The sequence below is a fragment of the Cyanistes caeruleus genome, chromosome 6 (assembly GCF_971803275.1).
Source record: "Cyanistes caeruleus chromosome 6, bCyaCae1.hap1.1, whole genome shotgun sequence".
Taxonomy (NCBI): domain Eukaryota; kingdom Metazoa; phylum Chordata; class Aves; order Passeriformes; family Paridae; genus Cyanistes; species Cyanistes caeruleus.
Genome location: NC_141706.1, coordinates 1,781,113 through 1,798,559, shown reverse-complemented (window position 1 = coordinate 1,798,559; position 17,447 = coordinate 1,781,113). Strand labels below are relative to the sequence as shown.

At 37.9% G+C, this 17,447-nt stretch overlaps 1 protein-coding gene across 4 annotated transcripts in view; it reads left to right on the top strand.

Moving 5' to 3' along the window:
• SYT9 (synaptotagmin 9) overlaps window positions 1-17,447 on the top strand; it is a 63,036-nt gene that overhangs the window by 19,801 nt on the left and 25,788 nt on the right. For all 4 annotated transcript variants that reach the window (XR_015287935.1, XR_015287934.1, XM_086892746.1 and 1 more), the window contains exons 2-3: window positions 10,201-10,552; window positions 12,554-13,100. Coding sequence is in view for 2 of the 4 variants with exons in the window: in XM_086892746.1 (XP_086748872.1) it covers window positions 10,201-10,552; window positions 12,554-13,100 (899 nt within the window). In the remaining 2 variants the exon portion in view is untranslated. The remainder of the gene's footprint in view (window positions 1-10,200; window positions 10,553-12,553; window positions 13,101-17,447) is intronic.

Sequence of the window (17,447 nt, the reverse complement as noted above, 5' to 3'; positions counted from 1 at the left end):
CATAGCTCAATCAAAGTGCTTAAATCAGCAGCTGTGGAGAGTAAAACCCTGAATTCATCCCTCAGTGAACCACAGTTCCTTCAGTTTGCTGCTCCCTGAGAAAGCTGCACATTTGGATGCCTCCTGCCCACTGTGGAGTGAAAAAATACAAGGAGAAAAACCCCTCGAGCTGTCCAGTTTCAATTTTACATTCGTGACTAAGAACAACATGAAATGATTTCAGTTCATAAGAAATTGCTCAGTTCTTAAGAGCTGTTGCTACTTGTTCTTTCTACAGATTTCTTTTAATAAAATGTCTTGCATGGCTGTTCAATTAAACCCAAGAAAACAGAAATCCAGATAGATTCAAATCTTACCCAAAGCATACATTCTTTAGTATATGCTTAGCAAAAACAAGCAAGTTGAAGTTATTTTCCATATTCAGATTTGCCAAAATTAGGAAGGCTTCCAAGACCATCTCAGCTTTAAAATAATCTATGTCTAGGAAAGAAAAAGCAGAAGAGCAGTCTGAATGATAATTTTATCAAATCTGTTTCTCATTTCTGTTCTTTAGCTTCTGTTCTTTAGCTGCTAACATTCCTAGGATGTTTCACTTTAGATTTCTCATGATTTTCTCTGTTTTCATATCTGTTCTACAGTTTTCTCTTAGACAGTGCTGTCGACAGACAAGACATTTGGACTTGATCTTAAGGATCTTTTCCAAACCAAATGATTCCATTATTTTATGACTTCCAGAATTACCCACTCCTAAGTCTGAAAGTCTTAAGGTTGGTTTTTTTTTTTGCTGTCTAGTAAGGGAGTATGAATGGGAAAAAAAAAAAAAAAATCCACATTTTTTTTCCTAAGAGTGAATTCATAGTAGACATGACTTGATGGTAAATTATTAATTCATTATCTTTCCTAGTAGTAAATATTCCTGCCAGTAAGGCTTCCATCACACCCTAATACTTTTGGCTCTTCCTTAAATGTAAATCAAGTATTGTAAATATTGAACCACTGTGAATTGCCAAACTCCCATAATGTAGACTTGGAGTAGTTGATTCTGAAAAGGAAGCTAATTAAATAATTGACCTCATTTCCATTGCAAGCAATCTGACTTTAAAAAGAAGCTTCCACTTCTACTCTGTGTAAATTGTCCAGAAAAGTAATATGGTCTTTTTATTTCTTACATAATTATTTTAAAAGAAGAAAACAGAACCAAAATATCCAAAAAAATAATGAAAAGTTCAAAAATAGATATTTTTTTTGGTTAGGTTATTCAAAATCAGAAAGGCTAAGGGTTTCCACTAGATTTAATAAAATTATAGAGAAGGGGAGGCCACTGGTAAGTGAAATTCAATGCTTAAAAAATGCTTTTTCCCAAAAGTGGGAAAAAAGATTGGAAGTTTGAAAGAAAAATACAGATTTTGACTAAAACTATATAAGCAACACAAATCCTATTAACCATTTGTCAGTCTCTGTGAAAGGATCTTTTAATCATACTCATCCCATTCTAGATTTGTGTGTCTGTATTTAGGAATTAGTGTGAAACTTAAACTCTGCTGAAGCTCCAACAGCCCTTCACCCTCTTTAGTGCTCTGTCCACATCTCCCAGTCCTTCATATTCATTTAATTTCACAAGTTTTGGTGTCCCTGCCCCTGGCAGAGGGGTTGGAATGAGATGATTAGGGTTTCTCCCAACCCAATCCATCCTATTATTTTATGATCTCTCTAGCTGTTGTTTTGAGCACTTTGGTAGAATATTATTGTACAGTTTTATACAAATGGGAAATGAAATGCTGCTCTGTCATTTCCTTTAGTACTCAAAAACACTTTACTATTATTGCAACTTACTGGGCTTTCAAGGACTATAATGGAAGTTGGAGCTTATTGGTGTGGTTCAAAAAAGCTGTTTGCTCTTCCATAACCTGGGGACTTCCTGCTGCAGAAATAAGTGGCAATTTCTCCTCATTATTATTCACAGGGTCATAATATCCAAGAGTAATGTGTGCTTGGATGGCTTAGTCATTAAAATATTCACAAATCTTGAGGGTTTCATAATTTTTAACACACGCAATTTGTCCAGAGAAACTTCTACTCGAAAATTTCTCCTACGTTATTCTTTATTCATTCTCCATCATTCGTTTTGCTCTTAAAACCTTTCATTCTGCTAATGAGGGAGCATACACAGTATTTGCCAAAAGTGACTAGTCATTTTGTATGACTAGATGAGAAGTTAAATTCTTCAATTACTGCATGAACTCCTATTTTGCATAATATAAAAAAATAAAATAAAATAAAAAGCCAGGATAAACACTTGCAAAACATTAATTAACAGCTCCTCTCACAGCGAAGGATCCTGCAAGAAAAGGAAAAGTCTATCATGTTAATTGTTTTCTTGGAATAAATAATCTGATTCTGTGATTTAACACAAGCAAAGAAGAAGCAGAAAAAGTCACTTTACTCCTACAAAACATGACTGCTCTCTGTGAAGGACCTCACAGGCCTGATGCTCACAGGAATTTGCAGTGTGAGTGTCTAACCCCAGAATTTCTTTCCCAGGTGTAACATCAGCAGCTTTCCCTTTTAGCTAACAAGACACAAGCATGCCTCAAATGCCAAATGGCTTTTAGAAGATTTCATGTTCCTTTGCTCCAGCTACCTTTCCTGTCCTGTAAATGTATCACTCTCCATGATTCTGCCTAACAGGGTAAAATAGAGCCATTAAAGCCCTCTCCATACACGGAGTGTTTGAAAGTCTGGCATGGTATCTTTACAGCTGCTGTCCTCTCTTCTGTTATATTTTCATTTATGGATTTATTTATTTTCTTTTTCCCAGTGTGTAGTATTTTACACTTGGTGTTAGAAAACCAGAGGTATGCAGTAATTTTGCATATTTTATCACTTGTGTGAAGTGTGTATTGAAAAAGAATTCATTAATAAGCAAAAAGAACCAAGAATGAGGCACAAGAACCTGGAAAAATCTTATTGCAGCCGTGATTCTGCAGATACGAACAATTCTGTTTCCTTTTTTCTACTGTCTGTGTCACTTGTGGAGCAGAAGCTTCAGTTTCCACCAGAGGAAAACATCATTTTTTGTCAGTAGATACTGCTGCAGGTTGGCAGGGAAAGATGCAAGCCCTTGGACATACGACTCCTCTCAAGTCTGTCTTTAAAAATCACTGCTGATCCAGCCAGCTGTCTGATTAGTAAAGGCTTTCTTGTCACTTACAAACTGTAGCACAATATTATGTGTCAGCTAAGTTGTCAAAGAAATTCACATTAATGCAGACTAAATATATTGGAGAGCTGGTGTGCAAACAGTAATAAATTCTTCTTAGAACAAGTTCACATACAATTTTTACTGTAATGAATCAGCTAAGTACGAAGTGACCTTACCTGAATTGCAAATAAGACATTCTGCTTACATAACTTTCCTTCTTAATAAGCAAAACTTTTCTTTTTGCAAAACAAAAGAAAGGTGTAATTTACTATATTTTGAGTACATTTTTCTTGTTATTTAATGTCCATGAATAATTTCCTTCAGGGTTTGTTGGTTTGAGGTATTTTTTTTTTTTGCTTAAAGCTTTAGTTTAGTGATCTTATCAATAAACTGTGATGTCAATCTTATGTCAGTTTTGAGTTGTGTCACAAAAATGCTCTGCACAAATATCTTACTGCTTTTGCACTTGTTGTTGTATTTTATAAGTAATTCTGTATTTTTTCTGTTTAGTAATTCTGATTTCACGTTGAAATCGTGCTGTGAAATTTGCGGAGATTTAAACTAATTGACAAATACCTCGGTGAAGTCGTAGGATTACATTTATGAGATTTAGTTAACGTTAAGCAATGTCTGAAAAAGACATGAAACAAATTTGTAACCGAAGCAAAGCCCATGAAGTGAAAGCACACACTGGCAAACTGGAATTTGTAACACTTTTCAGGAATAAAAAGACATGCAAGGCACTCAGAGGATTAGAACAGTATCTTAACCAACACAAGAGCTTTCCATACCCTAAAGCCTACCTAGAAGATGTAGAACAGACAACCAGGGAATAAAAAAAAATCACTAAAAGCTAATAACAGCCTCAAATACCAGTGAGACCCAGCTTCAAATACATTTTCAGGGCATGGAGAATGTTCCTACCGTGTGAAGCCCTGACACTGATCTCATTTAGGCCGGTTTTGTTGATCCACACACACAGATTTCAGGGTGAGATGCAGTTGCAACATGCAATAAACGTGTTATAAAATAATAGAATTTCAGATTCTTGATTTTTTTGGCCTTTTTCTTGGCCTTCCTTTAAAGAATTGTACTGAAGGGTTCTAAACACAGTGTTAAGGATAATTAACAGCATTTCAGAGAAGAATACATTAGCTGAGAATTATTCCTCTGTCCCAGGAGTCTTTGCCAAGGGACACCTTCCATCCTGAACAAGTCCCAGTTATGTTAATTAAGGAAAACTTGTGAAGCACACAGGAAACTGCAGGGCAATACCAGGATAAAGGTGCTTCAGGTACTTGATCCTACACTTTCTCCCTGGAAAACTTTGGCTCTTAGACCTCTAGGTTTAAAAAAATACCCCAGTTGCACCTGCAGTGCAACTACTGAGCTGAATTAAGGCTGCTAACCCTCCTTGGATGTATTTGCACAAAGGAAAAACAATTTAGATTGTCAAAGCACAGCTAGGATTTAAGCAGTAGGCACTGAATGTTTTCATTGTTTTTTAAGAAACTTCTAAATATATTCCTTAAAATATAATATATAAGACTTTATATAATAAGATATAATAAGATATAATATAATAAGATATAATATAAGATACAATATAATATAATAAGATATAATAAGATATAATATAATATAATAAGATATGATATAATATAATATAATATAATATAATATAATATAATAAGATATAATCAGATATAATCAGATATAATAAGATATAATATAATAATATATAATAATATATAATAATATATAATAATATATAATAATATATTATAATATATTATAATATAATATAATATAATGCAATATAATATAAGTAATTATATAATATATTTATATAATATTTTTATATAATATTTTTATATAATATTTTTATATAATATTTTTATATAATATATAAATATATTTATAGTATAAATATATTCCTTCAAATCTACCCCCCAAACAACAAAAAAGTAATGAAAGGAGGATTTTTTTTCCCCCCCCCTCAGGAAATGACAGCTTGAAATTTCAGCTGAATTTAGACAGAACCATATTCACAAAGATTGGTCTGTCCCAATGTATCCTGTAGTCTAGTAATAAGATTATTCAGAAAAAAAATTAACTTTATTTTTTTATTTGAAATTTGTTTGGTATAAATAGGGAAAGATTGTTTGTCATGGACTAAAAATATCTGTATTGCAAGATGTTGAATTGCTCAGATTTGTTTCGCCACTTGTTAGCCAAACTTCACCCAACATCTCAACTGTGTATTACAGTAATGCTGGAATATTGGAATAGTCATTTTAATAAGAACAGGAGAGTAAATCAGCACAGAGAAGAAAGCTTGTTTTACAAGAAAAATGTGTGAAAGAACTCTCCCACTTAGGATTTCTAGTAAAACTCATTAAGCCTCAAGTTAAACCAAATGACAGCCAGTTTGTCAGGAGGGGAGTTCATTGGTAGAACACCAGGCACATCCAGGCAAACATCAGCTTGATTGTCTAAATAATTACATTTTTGGTCAGCAGTTCCTTCTCTGTGCCTGGATGATGAGAAATTCCCAGTTCAGTTATTTCTTTTTTATCATATGTTGGGTCTTACTTGAATCTTTTGGAGTCAGATGAATCCAAAGAGTATAATTTGTGTTTTTTGACTCCATAACTTTAATTGCATGTCTAGACACATAAATTGATCTGTGTTAGCTATTGACCATTGTTGGATAATTTAGATATTTTATTTTGTATAAAATTTAACAATCCAAATGATAACTTTGTAAGTACAAGAAGGAAAAAAAAAAGGTACTTCTTGTTTCAGATGTGAAAAAACAAAGCCACCTCATTTCTGTTATTTTTTCTGTCTGATTTTTTGGTGAGACTTTTCAGCATCAAGGTTTCAGAGGATAAAGCACAACCATTTATTCCTGAAAACACAAATTACCTGCAATGTGGTACTGTCAGTATTTGAATGGAATCATTATACATTTGTCTGTGGTCTTACAGCCCCCCATACTGAACAGCTCTCATGCAACATGTATATAAAAGTACAAGACAATTCAAATTCTTCTAAAACAATCTATGATTTTATTCAAAGTCAGTATAAAAGGTTTTGTTTAGTGGATCCATACTAAAATAATTTGAAATGCAAATAGTAGCATAATTTTCTTTTCTTTTTTACTAGCTAATCTACAAAGTGCAGTTATATCTTACAGCCTTACTGGGATTTTGGTTATTGTGATCTAAAAAGTGCTACCCACTTGGTATTTTATCCCTACCAAAATAACATTATGCTCTTAACCTGCTTGGTGGTTCTCAAACATTGCAATAGGCTGCCCACAGAGGTTGGAGAGGTTTCCATCCTTGGAGAAATTTCATCTGGGTATATTCTGTGTGAAGTGACATTGCTTGGGCAAAGTGTTGAACTAAATTATCTGAAAAGTCCCTTCCCCAAAGGTTCTGTGATTCTCTTTTTTGATAGGAGAATCCAAAGACAAGATAATTTATATTCCTATCATACAGTCTCTTGACATAAAAAGTGGGATTTTTTTTTTTCTGTGTAACAGATCTACTTTAAAATGGAAGTAAAAAAATGTAAAAAGATTCCAAATTCAGCAATGACCAAACTGAGTCTTTTTGATAAAAGGACTGAGGGGTTTTTTTATCTCACTGATTGTAATAAGACCTGTCACAGACAGAAGGGCCATGCTCATCTCTCCAGTCTATGGTAACAAAACCAGGTAGAAAACTCCATTTCACTTTCTATTTCCATATCATTTTTAACCTTGTGATTGCTACCAAAAAAAAAACCAACCACAAAACCAACAAATAAAAAAAAAACCAGAAAAACAACAAAAAACAAACAAAAAGTAAAATAAAAAACCAGAAAAAATTATGCTGATAAGCATAGTAGAGTGAAAGGGATTGAGACATGGAAATTGGGTGGAAAACTGATTATTTCATCAGAATATCTGTAAGACAATTTCATAAGCAAGATGTTCAGAAAGCCTGTGTTCTTCCTGGAAACCAGAGCTGAATTCCTGGCTGTTGGAGCTGCATGGAAGGAATGGCAGTGCCTCCTGAGTCCTCTGACAATGCTATCATGGTCTCAGTAGACAAAGAATTAGAGGCAGCTACCAAGCCTCAAGGATGTTTAATCTGGGGCCACCCTGAATGTCTTTCCTCTTGTTTTTTGTCCAAAGGCCTCCTTTGCTAGTGGGGAACACATTGTCCAGCATCAGCATGCCAAAATCAATGTGCTATAATCCAAATATTCTGACATGCTGGGATTTGGGAGCTCAGCTCTCAGTGCAGCCATGGTGACAAAGGTAGAATTGGGAAATTTTGACTTGGGTTCATAGCAAGATAGCTTGGCTGGTGTCATGGCATTCACAGAGGGAATTTAGAAGCAGCTGGATTTCTGAGCAACACTTTCTGTGCTGCAGATCTCATTTCTGTGAGGACAAAAAAGTAAAGACTTACCCTGCTCTCATTACAAAGCAGAGGAAATCACTGGCATCAGATGAGTACTGCTACCACAGGAGAATACAGATAAACAGGCTTAGAAAAACTGAGACATCTGGAAAGATGGAGTAAAAATTGTACAGAAAATACAGTGTGTAACAGTACAAGTGGCTAATGGAAAAGCAGCCAGAAATCTCTTCACGTGGGACTGTGCTCACCTCAGCTATTCACAATGGATCTGCACCGTCGTTGAAAATTGCCAGCCAGGCATGCAGGATGTGAAAATTACTGTCTGATGGAAGGGAAAAGCTTAGAGCACTACCCTTTAGTCTACTGTCTTTCACAGAAGCAAGACAGATACTTATGATGGCTCCTTTTCCACCCCCAGAAACAAAAATTTCATACAAAACCTTCTCCCTGACACAAAGGAGTCAGGAAGAAATGAAACCGAGCTGATGGATAAACACTCCCCTCTCATGCTGTGACCTGCACTGTTTACTGCCCAGCTTCTCTGCAGCAAGCTGTGAGATAATGATGTTACATATGTCATTAAAGCCCCCCAAACTCTCCAGCTGAAAAACAGTTCATGTTGCCCTCATGTGTTTTTTTTTCACGGTGTCTGTTCTCTAGAAAACTTCCTCTCATCTTCAGGGTAGGCTAGGGGACTGCAGGTCTGCTTTTCAAATTGTTCCTCACCTTCATATTCACAAGCCCTTATCATTGGGCAGTCTTCTGTTCTCACCTTGTAATCTTCTGGCTGCTTCTGATAACTCCAGATTTCTCATTTCTTTCAGTGTTAGGCCATTTACTTGAATCAGTTTTTTGAAAGAAATGGCCTTTTTGCAGACCTCTGATGTATTTCTTGCTTCTTCTCCAGGGAATGCAAGACAAATTGCTTTATTCTAAAGGCCTTCTTTCACTTCTGCATCCTTGATCCTCAGCTTTTTAATCAAAAAGAGGTTGTGCTCTGCCTCCACTGCCAGATTTGTTTACCAATAAATATTCAAAAATTATCAAGAGCTACCATTCTGCTCTCTCCCAAATTCCCTTTTATGCATGGGAGGAATTTCTTTAATTAATTTCAACTCTGAAAAACTCTTTGCTGTAATTCCAAGCAGCTGCTGTGCTGTCCCCACTGTTAATGAGCTTTGTCTTCATATGACTCTGAGAAGGACAGAAAGGGCCATGCTGGCTAAAATTGTTTGAAATTGGTTTGCAGCATGCAAAATAAAGTGGACAGCTCCTGTGTGAAATGGACTGCAGTGTCACTCCCCCCACTGTGGAAATTTAATCTGTCTGCCTGGTGAGAATGAGACTCACAGCAGGGGCAGAAGGTATTGACTTTACCACTCTTTTAAGAAAAATGTTTTTGTTTTTTTTTATTTTGGGATGGACTGGGGCTGTTTCATCTGAATTGTCATTCTTAAATAATTGTCTTTGTAGAAGCAGTACATCTCAACCTTCTGCCATCCTTTGAGAATTCAGGCTATCTGTTTGCTTAGAGAGATGCAGCCTGACACTCTGAACCTACACACAGTGTGAAAAATTGCTTTGATCAGCTTGTGTTTATAATTTAAGGCAGTAAAACAGAATCCTCACTAATTGTGTTTAAGGCATGATGTATTGTGTAATCCACAGAGAGATTCATTTCAAAAACACTGTAACCACAAAAACAGCTGTTCCACTGAGTCATTTTCCTAACGTGCAATTTAAAGCAAATCAGAGCAAAACCCACTCCCAGTTGTAACTTATTTGTGTTGATGGAGTAGGATAATGCTGGAAATGTGGGGAAAAACAACAGAAAACTCATCTCCATGTTCCTTTTTATACCAGAAATTTGGAAAAAGAAAAGGAAGAGACTTTGGAGCTAAAAAAACCCCAGAAAAACTCAGTTTTGAAGAGATATTTGTGTCCTAATTAAATTACGAAGAGCAAGCCATGCATTGAGAATCAAAAATAATTTACAAAGATAGAAATGAGTCTAAAGTTAGATGGAATGGAATTAAAATAATAAACCAAGATACATCAGTGAAATACCTAAAAAAATCATGTCACAGAGGTGCTTGTGTGCATATTTTCATGGTGTTTAAGCCTAATACAGGCTCTGGAAGAGAAGCTAGTAAGAACTGGTAAAACAGGTGGAGGAAACTGCATTACATGAAATGAAAAAGCAAAAAAAAAGACAAAATGTGCTGCAGGCACGGCTCTGTCATCAATAGGAAGTTGAGTGAGCAAGTGAACAAGGCTTTTCACATTTAGAAGAGCTCTTTTCACATCTAGAAGAATCCTTTTCACATTTTCACCTTTCATCCCACCCCGCTTTTGGAGGGAAATTATACGCTAGGCCCAAGTCTTATGCTGAATTCCAAATTTTTTCTTTTCCCTTGGTGGGGAAAGAGACTTGAACTTTTAATAAGTTTGTATTTTATGGCTGTTGCAGGGAGCAGAATTTAATTTGGAATCCAGAGGCGTTTGCCTCGCGCTCCGGAGATGCCGAGCTCCAGCGAGCACCGAGGCGTGACACGGACGCGCTTCTCTCCTTTACAGATATCTCCATCAGCTTGCTGTCCCTGGTTGTCACTGCCTGTGGCCTGGCCCTGTTTGGCGTGTCCCTGTTCGTGTCCTGGAAGCTGTGCTGGATCCCGTGGCGGGAGCGGGGCTTGCCCTTCGGGAACAAGGACAGCAAGCAGGAGCCGCTGCACTACGCGGACGCGGATGCCAATGACCGCGACTACAGCGAGGATTACCTGGGGCAGCCCGCCGCCTTCCCCGAGGCCTCCATGAAGATCAGCCACACCTCCCCTGACCTCCCGCTGGACACCCAGGCAGGGACCAAGGAGAACTGCGTGCCCAATGTGCGGATGCAGCGCCAGATCACCGAGCCCACCTCGTCTGACCGGTCAGTAACTCCCATTTCTCTCCGTTACTCATGAATATGGGCCAAAAAGCACGGCACGCTGATCTGAGAGATATATATATATCATCTTCTAGCCATGTTCCTTTTAAAAAAAATGTTAAATATACAAAAGTTATTCACTGAGATGCAGAAACCTTGTAGGTCGAAACGACAGCATCACAATCCTATTCCATTCTTCTCCCAACTGATGCCTTGTTGGGACTGCCTAAAGACAGAGGCCAGGCAAAATTAAGGGAATAAAAACCATGTCTATTTATTGAAGGGCCTTCAGGTACATTTTGGGCAGACAAAGCCCTCCCCCCAGGGGCTACACCCAAAAAAATAGACCATGGGTCACAGGTTTTCACACTTTTGTAAGTTTGGTCCATTTGTATATTGAGGGTTAATCTTCCAATTACAGCTTCAGGTAATAAAATCATTTACCCCAAATTTTCTCCCTTCAAATCACTTTTGTTGGCATTTCCCAGGGCCTGAGATAGTGAGGTGTCCTGGATTCCCAGGCCTGGAGGGGAATTGTTCTGTCTGACCAGACTGGGAGAACAGCAGCTAACACTCTATATGGAGTTTAGAGGCATACACTAAGGAATTGCAGGACTACAAATACATGGAAAATATAAAAGCTAAAATCCTGAGGCATCACAACTACTGTCTCATCGGTGCTTTTCCCTCAGGAGCTGGATAACACAGAGCCCTGTGTCCCTTAAAAGCACCAGGACAGCCTAGATTTAGCTTGTAAAGCATATTCATTTGCACTTAGCAGTGGTGCTGAACACTCAGTAATATCTCCTCAAAGATTTTTCCAAAGAAGAAAAGTAGGGCAAGCTAATGCAACTCTTGCAAGAGCTAGAAACAGGATTAAAAAATCGTAGATTTTAGCCACAGTCATGACTGTGGGGTGAAGAGTGGCTGAACAGGAGTCAATGAAGTTTCCAGGGGAGCTGGAGAACCAGGAGGGAAGAGGAGAGGGGGAGGCTGAGAGTTTGTGCAGGGGCAGGTGATAAAAGGATTATTTTTTATACAGCAAGAATAAGGATCAGCATGTGAAGAGCCAGGAAATATCTGAGTCAAAGCAGAGGCACTTCAGTGGGAGAAGGTACAGCACTAGCCCAGTGGCTCTTTGCAAGTCTCTTCTTTTTATTCCTCCACAGGATATTCTGCACCTCTCACTGCCATGAGGAGCTTAAGGGTTGAATTTTATTTTTTCTCTTTGGTGACACGATAATATTTTATCCTGGAAATGACTAATGGAGAGCCATAAGATTATGTATTTATTATACAACAGGAGAAAAAAAAAAAATCAGGATAGCACATAAGAGGCTGTTCCTGCTTTAAGCATGGGTAAACAGATATTTACCAGGAATGAATGAACAATTATAGCAGAGGAGCTATTGCTGATTACATTCAATATAAATAGCTTTGGATTAATCCTGTGCAGGCATTTTCCACGTGATTTTTCTGTGTTCAACCTGAGCTCCTGGTGCTCCAATGCACTGAGTGATGGCTGCATAGAAATAGGACAATCAAATGGAAGTCATAGAAGATTGGGGTTTTGCCTAATCCGACTTTCACGTCGCCCCACCTCAACAGGAATTGCAAATTTGATTTTTGTTACCATCCAGGAGGGAGGAATTTCAGTCACAGTAAGTGTGAATTATTAAATTTCACTGGACCGAAGCTAAAAGCAGCTTCTTATCCTCAGCTACTGAAAGTAGAGGAGCTTTTCAGCCAAAGTGCCAAAAGAGTTTATTGCATCAGGTGGGAGAGAAAAAAGGAAAACGATTGTTGGGGTGGTCAGCAAACCATTTCAGCCCAGCTTGGGACGTGGGAGCAGAAAATGCCGTGGCATTAGCGGTGTGGTGCTGAAGGTGGGCTCTCAGAACGTGGGGTCTCACGGTTTATGTTAAACATAAAACGCGCCAGGTGCCTGCAGGATCTCGGGTGTGCGTGCACAGCCTGTTTCAACTCTTTGCTTTTCGCTTTAAGGCACAATTCACTCCGGAGACAGCTCAACCTGTCCAACCCTGACTTCAACATCCAGCAGGTTCAGAAGCAGGAGCAGCTGACGGGCATCGGCCGCATCAAGCCGGAGCTGTACAAGCAGCGATCGCTGGACACGGACGACGGGCGCAGGAGCAACAGCAAGGCCTGTGGAAAACTCAACTTCATCCTCAAGTATGACTGTGATTTAGAGCAGCTGATAGTGAAGATTCACAAGGCCGTCAACCTGCCGGCAAAGGACTTCTCTGGAACTTCAGATCCCTACGTGAAGATCTATCTGCTCCCCGACAGGAAAACAAAACACCAGACTAAAGTGCACAGAAAGACCCTAAATCCAGTGTTTGATGAAGTTTTTTTATTTACTGTCCCGTACAATGATCTCAACGCGAGGAAACTCCATTTCTCTGTGTATGACTTTGACAGATTCTCCAGGCACGACTTGATTGGCCAAGTGGTAGTGGATAATTTTTTAGATTTGGCAGATTTTCCCAGGGAATGTAATATTTGGAAGGATATTGAATATGTCACCAATGTAAGTATTATATTTTTTTTTTCTCTTTTTGAATTTTATTTGTTTCTGACTTTATTTCCCTAATCTGATTATAACTGAAATTTTCTGTTGAATTTGTGAAGGAAAATACTCTATCCTCTCTCTTTCTCAAGCTTTGACCTTAATCCAGGGAAATTGACAGTACATTTTCAGTCCTCATTTCTTGTTCTTTGGTTATATTAAAGAATGTTTTATGTGGAGACAGTGGGTTTAGTCATTGCCCTGCTGATAGGGCAGAAACGCCAGAGAATGTTTTAATCTTACTTAATCTGAAATTTACTTAAGGAAATATTGCTTTTCTTATTTTGCCTGTCTTCCTGTTTTGCATGATTTTTTATGTAAGTTACAGCACACTAATCAGCCAGAACTGCAGATTCAACATTTCTTATGTAGAGATCTTCAGTTCTTCAAAAGACTATTCTCATAAAGTCAGAAAAGCCCACAGCTATAATCCAGCCAAAGAGAGTTCAGACAATGCTGCTCCATGAGAGACTGAAACCCACTGAATTGCTTTAACTCTTTGTTTGTCTTTGCTGTGTTCCCAGGGAAATGAGGAATGTATTTTAGCACTCTGTATTTCAGTTATCTGTTAGCAAGTTCTGTGCAGGAATCCAAACAGTGATTAAGTATAAAATCATGGAAATGGCTTCCAAAAAAGAAGGAGCTTTCTACTCAAAGCAGGAGCTTGTAATGCCATTAGGATGAATCCCACCTCAGGAGGACAGACCTTCAGTGAGAATGATCCATTACAGAAATCCACAGGGGTGGAGGCACTGGTGCCAAGTGTCAGTAAATATTTCATTTGCTATGTCAAGCCACACTCCAGTGGAGTGCACATTTTAGAGTCAAATCAACCAGACATCATTAGCAGTAAGATCAAAGGGTAAGTTTGCTAGACCTCAGTTCAGGAAAGTGCTGAAGCATCTGCTTAGCTGAGAATGAGAGGTCATTGAAAGGTAAAGGATGTATTGAGACAAATAACTTGCCTGAATTCAGACCCTCACCTTATACCTCTCTGGTCTGGTAACATGCTCATATTACACACCAAATTGATTAAATTTAATTTTTTTTTTTTCCCTTGGAAAATTCTTTATGAAAATGGATATTTTCCTAGCTTTAAGGGGAATTCTCTGTGCAATCCTGTCCCACACGAGGATGGAGCAGCACAAGCAGTTCCTCATTCAGGGTACAGGCAGGGGCACGGACACTTGGTGTCAGGGAGGACAAACCTGGCTTTTGTGGGAGAAGTTGCTGCTTTTCAGCTGCAAGAGAAAAGTAAGGATGTGACAGAGCAGCTGACAGTCATTCCAAGTGAAAGGCTGCCTTCATACAGCATTAAGTGTCCAAAGATCAACTTCATTCTTTACACTCAGCTGGAAGCTGAATGTGCATGCACACTGGGGCTGCTTTGGTATGAAGGGGTCCTTTTTCCCTGCTTTAACTTAGGCAAAAGATTGGCTCTGGTATTTTCTTTTGAATCATTTCTTCCAAATTTCAGAAGTGATACGGCGTATCATTTGTATTCAGATTTTCTGTAATATGTGAAATGGAATTCAGGACTTGAGTCATTGATTAATTCCTCCTGGTAGCAGTTCTCCCGTGAAGTGCAACCCTGTTTATCCAAACAGAGCACACGACCTGCCACCCAGCCTTGTCACTGGCTCTCCAGCTAGCAGAGCACTCCTTTTCACAGCAAGTGACTCATGGTGCAGAGGAGACACATCCCATTTTGGGTAATGTGACTTCTGAGATAAGAGTATCAGATAAATGAAAGTGTGGCTTACAAATTCACATTTCCGAAACTTCAAAGGTTAGAATTCATTCAGTGAGGTTATGAGAAATACTCCATGCATCATTAAAGAAACCAAGTTTCAGCCTGTTCTCTTGTCTGTGCAGCTGAGATATCTCTTAGCCTGACAGCAGAAGCTGGATCCTCATCCAGGGCTACTCTGTGAGCATTAGTGAAACCCAGAAAGAAATGTTGGCAAAGTTTTGAGCTTCTTTGGGCAGTTTAAGGTTGGAAATCAAAACTGTGTCAGCTGTAACAGGTTTTCAATAATTCATGTTTGAGCGTCGTCTTGTTTCAAATAATAATTAGGGAACAGAAAAATGCTGGGCAAAGTCACTGAAGGGAATTCACTTTATGTAGGTCAATAAAAAGTGCACACAGGAAAGGGAAACCTAGGAAATGAATGACAAGAAGGGAAGCTCCACATAAACTACACATGACAAGTTTGTCATTCTTCTGAAGAGTACAATTCATTTTAATTCCTTGTGCATCTTATTACACTGCCTAACCAGCCAGCCCAAAGGCCTTTATTTTACATTCTCCATTTTATTATGTTCTAATCCAATTTGACACAGCAATATAAAAGAATGTATCAAATCCTTCTCTGCCCAGCAAAATGTCCTACTTCAAATGGGCACTGCAGATTATGCCTGAAATGTCAGCTTTACTGCAAACAATGCCATTAAACTGACCTATTATGGCATGTGCTTTCTTCTGTTTTTTAATAACAATGGAAGATTTTTTTATCCTTAACCAGCAGTTTTCATTCTTTGGACTACAACATCTGCTACCATCCCAGAGTTTGAAATTATTTCTTAACACGGACACAGGTCAGCATAAACATTTTTTTAGGTGCTAAAAGCAGTCTGGTGCCAAAGATGAATCTCCAATATCAAAATGACTGTTCTTCTAATCCCAGGTCCTCTGACCTGGCATAAAAATCTCTCTCCTGTAACACTGACACTTTTTTCAAGCAGATAAAAAGCAGCAGTGGGCTGTATAATAATGGTAGAAATAATTAAGTGGATCAACTTTAGCATGAGCATGAAGTGAACTAGATAAGTTTTGGTTTTTTGTTTTTTGGTGGTTTTTTTTTGTTGTTGTTTTTTTTTAATATCTACCAGTAAGATTACAACTGGTTTCTGGCTTATCAAGAGGAAAATATACTTCTTCTTCTTCTTCTTCTTCTTCTTTTTCTTCTTCTTCTTCTTTTTCTTCTTCTTCTTCTTCTTCTTCTTCTTCTTCTTCTTCTTCTTCTTCTTCTTCTTCTTCTTCTTCTTCTTCTTCTTCTTCTTCTTCTTCTTCTTCTTATTATTATTATTATTATTATTATTATTATTATTATTATTATTATTATTATTATTATTTAATTTTTATTTTAATTTTTATTTTTATTTTTAGCCTGGGTTTCTCTTCTTGGCATGTTTTTTTAGTAGCATCTAAAGCGTAATCAGGGCTTAGGGTGGGGGTTTTTGGATGCATTTGTTCATCAACTGATGGTATGTTTGAAGGGGAAAAATAAGTGGTTGATATTTCCTTGGTTGCCATCTTCAGACTCAAATGGAATCAAGCTAAAACACATGGCTTTGTCACAAGATAAAATGGAAAATCATGAAAGAAGAAGGTGTCAGATATAAAACAGGAAAGTCTGTTTCAGATAAAGGAAAACCTTCTCTTTCAGAAGGTGCCAAGTATCCTCTTACATAACCTGCTGAGGCCCTGGGAAGGAAAATCCTTTGTCAAGAATTGCTTGTTAAACATCACTAGGCCCATGCAGGGCACAGAGAGTGTTCCTGCCAGCTGGAAATCCAGCTCTGCTTCATCCTGCCTCGTGGGATTCTCCACGTGCTCAGCACTTGAGAAGCAGGTGAACTTCCTTGAGGAGTTTTCTCATCTCAGATGAGGGGGATAACTGGAGTAAGGAAGTCCTTTTAGCAGGCAGATTTGTGGCTCTGGTCTTAGAGTGTAATAGCTTCTGCCACTGATGCTCTTTGCAGTTGTCAAATACAGTAATGTTTAATATCTAAATATAGTTATGTTTAATATCTAGGCATGGAACAACAAAAAATGCTTTTTTTGCAGAGTGTTTAAGTTCACATATACACTTTAAAAAAATATCCTGTTCCTAACACCCCATTGGCAGCTTTCTCTCAATAGATCAAGGTGCAAAAGGAAATGAAATATAGGGAAATATTTCTGAATCTTAGAGAGAGGAGAGTACAGGAACAAGACCCAGGGCAATACAGATAAAATTGGAGAAGTAACATGCCACAGACTTTAAGGAATATGTTTACTAAAACCCAAAAGAGAGTTATGGATAGTTCAAAGCCATGAAGGGACATGAGCTGTATATCAAGTTGTTCATTTTCATATTCAGAAAGAACCACAAAATGCCAGAAATTTCAAAGCTAAGAAATTGATTTCGTCTGTTTGTAAGAATCTTCAAGATCTGTTAGGGCCTGGGTCAAAAATACAACAGTGTATCAGATAATGCTGAATTCCTTTTGCACAGATTCAGGAATTAAAAACGTATTGAAAAC